We start from the raw sequence: 9,431 nt of genomic DNA, 5'->3' as shown, positions 1-9,431 counted from the left end.
AAAAAAAAAAAAAAAAAGTCTTGTTTAAAAATATAAAAATAAATAAAATAGACAGTGGAGGTGCCCAGCTGGCTCAGTTAGCAGAGCATCTAACTCTTGATCTCAGGGTTAGGAGATTGAGCCCAACACTGAGCGTAGATATTACTTAAAATCTTTAAAAAAAAAAAAAAAAGATGAAAATGAATTTTGGCTTTGTTTTTTCAATAGCTGGTTTGTTTGTTTTCTATTTTATAATACTACATAGCAGATGTCTTATCGTCTACATACATATATATATGTGTACACACACACACACACACACACACACACACACACACACACACAGAGGGTCTAAGTGGAAAGTTGCAGTTCTGAATCTCAGCACAGAAGAGGAACGTGAGAGCTTAGATGGAGCCCAGTGTGAGGGGCCAGGCTTCATCAGGAAACCTGACTTCAGGTTCTGGTATCCCTGTCGCCACTCTAGGGAGACTCCTAGAGTGTTTACGCACAGATTGTGAAGCCTGTAGGCCTGGCTCCGTCTGGATGTCTGTTGCTATCAAGCTGTGTGTTCTTGGACAAGTCACCTAACCTCTCTAAGCCTCTGTTTTCCAACCTATAAAATGTGCTGCAGTGTATCTAGTTCCTGGATTGTTCTAAGGATGAAGGGGGGAAAAGGAGTGATACATAGAAAGCAGTTAGTACAGTGCCCATCTCAGTGAGTGCTCAAGAAACGCTGGCTGTTTTTTCTACCATCATCATTGTTGATAGTGTTAAAAATTAATTTGCAACCAAATATTATCAACTATCCATTTAAATATAAGGAAAAGCAGAGGTTTTAGAAAGCAAAATAACACCCAAACATATAGCACTTAACCGATGTATCTTTCTTTTTTTTTTTTTTTTAAAGATTTTATTTATTTGACAGACAGAGATCACAAGTGGGCAGAGAGGCAGGCAGAGAGAGAGGAGGAAGCAGGCTCCCCGCTGAGCAGAGAGCCCGATGCGGGGCTCGATCCCAGGACCCTGGGATCATGACCTGAGCCGAAGGCAGAGGCCCAACCACTGAGCCACCCAGGTGCCCCCCGATGTATCTTTCTAATCGTATTTCCTTTCGGTTACTATTAAAATTTGGTCACTTTTTCTGAGCACACACAGCGAGGAAGCCTGAGATGTTAAAAATTAACCATGGCTAGGGGTAGCCTGGGTGGCTCAGTGGGTTAAAGCCTCTGGCTTCAGCTCAGGTCATGATCCCAGGGTCCTGGGATCGAGTTCCGCATCCGGCTCTCTGCTCAGCGGGGAGCCTGCTTCCTCCCCTCCCTCTCGCTACATGTGATCTCTGTCTGTCAAATAAATAAATCTTTTAAAAAAAAATTACCATGGCTAGAACTTCCACAGGGAATTATACTTGACCAAGTTGTTAAAACCAACATTGTGAATTCAGAGAGAATTTTTTCCTTCTCATTTGTTTCAGAAGATTCTGCAGATTGGGAAAAAGAGCTACAACAAGAGCTTCAGGAATATGAAGTGGTGACAGAGTCAGAGAAACGAGATGAAAACTGGGATAAGGAAATAGAAAAAATGCTGCAGGAGGAAAATTAGCTCTTTCCTGAAATAAAAGAATAATGCTTAACATTCTGTAACTGACATTAAATTCTAGATGACAACACTTGCTGAATCAGAAGGCACAAAAGATTGGTATAATTTTGAAATCCAAGATTGTTCATTTTTAGGCTGAAATTTGCCTTTTTTGCTTTTAAAAAAAAGTATATAGAACAGTTATTCTAATAATCAAAAAGGATGTTTTATGTAATATTTCTTTAATATAAATCTATTTAGAGGTATTTATGTAGTCACTATGGATGTCTTTGCCACAGAAATGCAAGTAAAATTTTAGAATTCTGTTTTCTGTGAGGTCAGAATTATAATTTATTCTTCAATTTTTTTTTTCTAAACATCTGTACTTCTTGTTGCACTTTCACTGATACATGTATGTTAAAGTACTTATGTAATGAATTGATAACTATCAAAATGACCAAATTGTACCAAAGAACCTAAGAAGAAGCACTTTCAAGACTATTATCTTGCTAGGTATTTTCTAAAATTCCATCTAGAAGCCAAAAGGTAAGATAATTATGTTGATTTTAATGGTGTAAACATCACACAATTTGAAACTGAGAAATACCGTGCAAAGACATTTATTTTTCTCTGGGGCCTTTTCTTTCTTTCTTGTGTTGTTTGTTTGTTTCTTTCTTTCTTTGTTTTTTTAACTATACCACATTTAATATTGTTGCTTTCCTAAATTCCACATCACAGTTTTTGTAGAAAATTGGGCCTTTTGTCCTTTTTATATTAATGACCTTCACAAGCCCATTCAGCTTACATTCTCTTGTTTTTGTTTAAAAAGTTTCAGCTTTGTTTGTCTTAATTAAACTGTCAGTCCTTATAAAATTGTGTTACTCGAAGTACAGCTTACAGAACTGCACCGCTCGGTCCTGCTTGTATGATCCTGCACCAGCAGCCCATGCTCACAGGCTATGGTATTTTAAAAGAACAAGGTGGCTTAATGTCAGAACACTTCTGAGGCGTTTGCTTCCTAAAACGTTCATATTTCTCAAGGAACCTTTATTTCATAAAAGGGAATAGAGTTAAGATAATTCTTTATAGGAAAAAATGTACATATGTATATTTTTGACCCTATAAAAATTAGCCCATGGTCCTCTGGCAAAGGTATCATCAACGAGAGAACTGGATGTGTGTCCGGGCTTTACTCGTGTCTGTAGCTTGGTGTACACACTGGTGAGTGAGCCAGACCATCTCAGCTAGGACCCCTTGGGTTATAGCAATAAACTCACGTATTCTATGAAATCGCTGACCCCATCATCAAGGGATTTCCATTTGTGGTGTAACAGTTGATGATTACTGAGTTTGGGTTCAGAGATGATGACTGGCAATTTCTTAAATAATCCTGTTGAAGGGAAAAGTTTGGGTTTTTTTAAAGTAGAGTTTTCTGGAGGGAAAGAAACATGTAAAATGTTTTTAAGTAGCTGAAAGTCCTGGATGTAAGCAGATCAGAATATGACAGTGCTTCGCTCTTGGTATATGCACTAAAATTCACATTGTTGAATAAATACAAAAAGGCAAAGGTTTCAGAGAAAGCTAAGAAAAAAAAAAAAACACCCTAAAATGACAATAGACATGTTATGGTTATTACTATCAACTTTACATGATATTCTTATTGCATTTAAAAATAAGCTAATTGTGCATTGCTTTATAAAAATAAAAGACTAAAATAAGATTTAATACACAGCATAAAAATATAGTTATGCTCTATTTTTATGATACAAATAAGAGTAAAATGTGATACAGGTAACTGAAATGTATTCCTTTAAAGGGAAAAATAATGTATAACCATGGCGGGTGGAAAATTTCTAAGTATTTATTACATGCCCGAAGGGTAGCCAACAAGCTATGCTGGGCATAAAAACACATAAGCTTCACACTATGTGAAGATACAAACACATTAAATAAAAACACGTAAGCTTCACACTATGAATCCCACACTATGGGGATCATACCTCACTGCTCACAGTGTGTGGCTCAGGAAGTAGCAATGGCCGGCCCTAGGAGTTTGCTAGAAATGCAGGGTCTCAGGCCTGGCCACAGACCTGATGGCCCGGACTCTGCACGTTACTGAGACCCCCATTAGAATGGGCTTTACAGTTGGAGGCACATTGGACTAGCGTCCTAATGCCCTGAGGGCCACTGAGGTTGCTGGTGCTTTTTACTTTTTACCCGTCCCCTATCATGGTTGGATGATGGTGTCTTTCTAGTTGGTGTTACAGATGCCGCCTCTGCTGTTCCAGCCACTTCCTGCTGCCAGCTCACCTTTCCACACTGCCAAGTAAAGAGGAGCCAAGCTCCCAGGGAGACGATGAATAATCCTGCTAAAAGTCAGATCTCTCTGATGTCACACATTTCAGAGGGAAATAACAACGCTACAAAGCCCACAGATCAGGCTCCCTGAAAACTGCTTCACATGGTCACGAGCTTTCTCTGAGGCTCCTGAGCAGCATCGGAGGGCTGCTGTCCCCCGAAGGCTAGAAAGGATGGATGGTGCCCTGTGTGGCACGTTCATGCACATAAAATCAAGTGAAAATAGTTGACAAGGTGATGGAGTATTGAACCAAACTATGTCTTTAAGGCCAGTTTTAGGTACATGGAGTCTTACTCTGCAAGAACGAGAACGTCTCTGTGCAGTTCCAGCAGTTTATGGCAAGTAGGACAAGGCCACTGCTGCCCCAGTCTTCGCCCGAGCGCGCCCGACTCACGATGTCAGAAGCTCCTCGTATGCAGAAGTGGCAACTTCTTAGGCGAAGTGGGAAATCTCAGTTTGGAAGTTTTGAAAAGTTAAACTAGAAAACCTTGTCTTTTAGGAGATAAGGCTGCAACGATACTTATAATTCGGAGTGTTTTCTGTACAGTAACCAAGATGGTTTTTCACAAACTATTATTACAAATAGGATTTTTAGGACATTTTAAAGGTTTACAAAACAATCAAAAAAGATCACATCCAACTTGCGATAGGTTATTTCCCTCCTTGACCACTTTGGTATAAAAACCAGGACTGTGAATGTGCTTCTGTAAATACTTTGATTTGGTTCTTTCTGGTAATAGTGAGATTTTTCCATTTTAAAGTTAAACCTTTTTCACCTGTAAAAATTAGATGCATTTAACTTTTGCAAATTTGTTTCAGCTTTTAAAAATATAAGTAGTAGGAATTTTGATATAGTTTATATAATCAGTTTTATTCGGAGGAAAAACAGGCCTTTTTAATAAATGATTATTTCCAGACTATATTGATAGGAAAATAAAATTACAAGATGCATGTTACAATACCCAAAAAAGATGGTGCTTATTAAACCAATGAGTCATGGCGGATGACAAATACATATTCATGAACCTTTAATCACATGCAGTTACATATTTCTCATGAATCATCAGTTGTTTATCTGGTCCTCACACTTAGGGATTTGTTCAGATGAAGCCGTTTATGATTTCGGTTGTTAAACTACAATTAGTTTTCAACAGCATTTATTCAGTGCATTCTGATCTATTTCCAATATGAAAAAACTATATTCAACTTGGTTCTGAATAAATAAACCTCATTTTTGGTGATATGTTATAATGGTTTTTCCTGAATAACTAACAATTCTCTTACAATAAGGACCTATAAATATTTCAGAGTTATCGGGTATGTAGGCTTCTATTAGAATTAAAACTACCTTAAGAAGGTATTGAGTTTTGGGGCGCCTGGGTGGCTCCAGGGTGGGTTAAACTGGGTGGGTTAAAGCCTCTGCCAACGGCTCAGGTTATGATCTCAGGGTCCTGGGATCGAGCCCCACATCAGGCTCTCTGCTCAACAGGGAGCCTGCTTCCCTTCCTCCCTCTCTGCCTGCTTGTGATCTCTGTCTATCAAATAAGTAAATAAAATCTTAAAAAAAAAAAAAAAGAAGGTATTGGGTTTTAAGAACACATTTTACTTTCAAGTGCAGTGGGTTGTCCTTCACAATAGAAAGTAATTCTAATCCAGTCAGCAGGTCTTTTACTCTAAAGCTACTGCAGGATTTTTCCCTCCTCCAGTAGGGATAGTAATATTGATCTATCTTGTTCTTTCCTGATAACCATGATAAGCACTGATGATGCTTTCTGCTGGCTAAAGCTAAAACTCACCAAGGTTAACAGTTCTCAGTAAAGCCAAGGGGAAAGAATTTCAGCCTGTGTCCTAATAGGGGCACCTGGCTGGCTCAGTCGGTAGAGCATGTGACTCTTGGGGTTCAGTTCAAACCCCACGTTGGGCCTAGAGTTTACTTAAAACACCTAATAAATAGATAAAATAGATCAACACACTAGAGGATTTGGGTAACTACCACTGAAGAATCCACATTATAATCATGAAAATAGCCAGCAAGTACGTTATATTCTCTGCCATATTGCACTTCGTGCAAAAATCCAAATACAGCAAAAGGGCTGCATCACTCAACAACATTAACTCCCATGGAGACACTGCAGGTTATAAACGTGATGTGGGAACTAAGCTAAATGGTGTCCTACCAAAAGAGTGTGGCACAAGATACATTAGGGCCCCAGCTGGTTCAGGTTGTAGAGTGTGTGGCTCTTGATCTCAGCATCATGAGTTCAAGCCCCACGTTGTGCCTGAAGTTTACTTAAAAAAAAAAAAAAAAAATCTGGGGCACCTGGGTGGCTCAGTCCGTTAAACTTCTGCCTTTGGCTCAGGTCATGATCCCAGGGTCCTTGTACCGAGTCTTGCATTGGGCTCCTTGCTCAGCAGGGAGCCTGTTTCTCCCTCTACCTGCCGCTCCCCCTGCTTGTGCGTTCTCTCCCCCTCCCCCTGTCAAATCTTTATTTAAAATAATGCCATCAAAAAAAATAAAATAAAATAATGCCATCAGGGCGCCTGGGTGGCTCAGTGGGTTAAGCCGCTGCCTTCGGCTCAGGTCATGATCTCAGGGTCCTGGGATCGAGTCCCGCATCGGGCTCTCTGCTCAGCGGGGAGCCTGCTTCCCTCTCTCTCTCTCTCTTTCTGCCTGCCTCTCCGTCTACTTGTGATCTCTCTCTGTCAAATAAATAAAATCTTTAAAAAAAATAATAAAATAAAATAATGCCATCAGCAAGATTAGCATTCTTTGTTTATTGAATGAACAGAATGAGTGCTTGTGAAATTAAGGCCTGAGAACAGATACTGTTAAATCTGAACAACACACAAAAGTAATTTCATAACAAGAACATGGGATGCATGTCTTGCTGTCCTTAGTACCACACTTTTAGGACCCTGGCTAAGGCAGTGACCCTGTGCTTGAGAACCACCAGGGAGCTTTAAAAATGCTGATGTCCAAGCCCCACTCCCCAGAGAGACTAACCAGTTGAGGTTGTAGCCTGGGCATAGGGCTGTTTCAGTTTTTGTTTTATAAGTTCCCCAAGTTGTTTTGAAGAGCAGCTAGAATTGCAAATCTCTGGGCCTAGGGGAAAGAGGCCTGGGGGAAAAAGATGTGTTTGGGCAAGATAACTAGGGAGCACTCAGTTGCTTCCTTAGAAAAATGAAAGGGTGGAATTGCCTGGGTTTTTTTTGGTTTGGGGTTGTTTTTCTTTTTTTCCCTTTCAAGATTTTTTTTTTTAAAGATTTTATTTATTTATTTGACAGATCACAAGCAGGCAGAGAGAGGAGGAAGCAGGCTCCCCGCCAAGCAGAGCCCGATGCGGGGCTCCATCCCAGGACCCTGGGATCATGACCTGAGCCGAAGGCAGAGGCTTTAACCCACTGAGCCACCAGGCACCCCAAGATTTTATTTTTAAGTAATCTCTACACCCCATGTGGGGCTCAAATTTACAACCCTAAGATCGAGTCACATGTTCTACCACCAGAGCCAGCCAGGTGCCCCTAGTTTTTAAAGTCCATCCCGTGTCCTAAATGTTATTTTAAGAGAGGACTTTATAAAATACTTTTTTTTTTTTTTTAATTAGAGCAAGAGGGGGAGAGAGAGAGACAAGAGGGGGAGAGGGTCTTAAGCAGGCTCCACGCCCAGCACAGAACCCGATGTGGTGCTTGATCTCACAACCCTAAGATCATGACCTGAGCTGAAGTCAGGAGTCAGAAGCTTAACTGCCTGAGTCACCCAGGTGCCCAGATAGATAATATTTTAATTCTGTTTTCAAAGTGGTTTTTAATTTTCTGGAGTGTATGATGTCTTGAGCTTTCAGATTGACTATGTCAGATTAAACATATGGACTTAGTTCCACTCCATCCACAACCCCCACTAAATGACAGTAAAAGAGTAACAACAAAAGGTATAAATTCATAGTAAGAAAAACAGCAGAGCAGGCAACAGTAGCCAGGCGGAAGGAAGACATTTCGATGTTTCAGAACCCTGAAAGGCTCAGGAATTCCAAAGGTGTGCTCCCTCTAAAAGTAGGGGAAATTGATAAGGTAGGTGACTAGAGGCCTCTCCCACAATTTACAACTGAAAAATCATCAAGAAAGAATGGTGTGAGCAAATTATGAGCTACAGAAGCAAACAGATGAAACAGCTAAAGGTTTAAAACGATGGCTCCTGGAAAAAAAACAAATAAAACAATGGCTCCTAGGAATCGGGGATGGGGAAGGGCAAGTCAGGGGTCTGCCGTTCAGAAAGACTTCATCATTTGACTTCTAAAATTAGGATTATAAAGAGCTCTTTTTTAAAAAGTTATTTTTGACAGGACGCCTGGGTGGCACAGTCAGTTAAAGCTTCTGCAGTGGACTCACGATCCCAGGGTCCTTGCTCACCCTCGCCACCCGCCCCCAAGCCCATTTTAGCGGGCTTGCACGCTCTCGGACCAAAAAAAAAAAAGTGGTTTTTGACCAGGGTATGAGGGAAAAGTTATGCAAATACTGTAGATGAGAATGTAAAATTGTAAAACCTTTCTGAATGGCAATTGGGTAATACAGACCAAAAATTTAAATGTACAGAACATTTAGTCCAGCATTTTCACTCTTGGAATTTATCTTGAGGGACTAAACAAGCACTGCTTTGACTATAAAACTGAAAATGGGAAACTACCTGCTTGTTCTACACCAGAATCGTCATTTGAACAAGTGATGGCTCATCCATACAATGGAATGACATGCAAACATTTTTTTTAAAGATTTTATTTATTTATTTGACACAGAGAGAGAGATCACAAGTAGACAGAGAGAGGAGGAAGCAGGCTCCGCGCCGAGCAGACAGCCTGATGCGGGGCTCGATCCCAGGACCCTGAGATCATGACCCAAGCAGAAGGCAGAGGCTTTAACCCACTGAGCCACCCAGGCGCCCCAACATGCAAACATTTTAAGTGATGGATTTCACACCCACCAGATACTCAAAAACGTAAGAAGTCTGATAATAGCAAGTTGGTTAGCATGTCAGACAACTGGACTGTAGATATACCGCTGGCAAGTGTCTACACTGGTTCACGGAAAAAAACAAAAATCGGCATCACTTAAATGAACACTTGAATATGCCCTTCTCTTTGACTAGGAATTCCTCTCCCAGGGAATATAAAATGATAGAACTACTTAGGAAGAAAATTGCCCTTACTTAGTAAAATGGAAGATAAAAGGAAGGATATATCCAGCATACGTGCAAAAATGTCCTTAATACTGTTCTAGTGGCCTCAGCTTGCACCCAGCCCCAAGGACCATCAACACAGAATGGAAATATATACCATAGTGAAAAGCAAATAATGTAAATGAGTGACAGCTACACACGAGAATGTGAATGACTCTCTGAATCGCACAAATGAAATGAGCAAAAAAAGAGCCAAAAGAACAGAACGACTTCATCTACATAACCCTGAAATACAGGTGAAAAAGGAAAACTATAAGCAGTAAAAAACTAAGACAACCACCATGAAAA

At 40.3% G+C, this 9,431-nt stretch overlaps 1 protein-coding gene across 2 annotated transcripts in view; it reads left to right on the top strand.

Moving 5' to 3' along the window:
* Positions 1-5,149, top strand: part of LOC111157185 (synapse associated protein 1) — a 33,125-nt gene extending 27,976 nt beyond the window's left edge. Inside the window, exon 9 of one of the 2 annotated variants that reach the window (XM_022518467.1) lies at positions 1,454-5,149. In XM_022518467.1, coding sequence (XP_022374175.1) covers positions 1,454-1,578 — 125 coding nt within the window. In that variant the 3' untranslated portion in view covers positions 1,579-5,149. Of the gene's footprint in view, positions 1-1,450 lie in introns of both variants that reach the window. The other variant, XM_022518466.1, reaches the window with a different exon arrangement.
* The last annotated feature ends 4,282 nt before the right edge of the window (positions 5,150-9,431 follow it).

This window comes from Enhydra lutris, unplaced genomic scaffold, assembly GCF_002288905.1.
Source record: "Enhydra lutris kenyoni isolate GAN:26980312 unplaced genomic scaffold, ASM228890v2 scaffoldscaffold52, whole genome shotgun sequence".
In the NCBI taxonomy this organism is placed as follows: domain Eukaryota; kingdom Metazoa; phylum Chordata; class Mammalia; order Carnivora; family Mustelidae; genus Enhydra; species Enhydra lutris.
The sequence above is the reverse complement of the archived record's forward strand: the minus strand, read 5'-3'. Positions and strand labels throughout refer to the sequence as shown.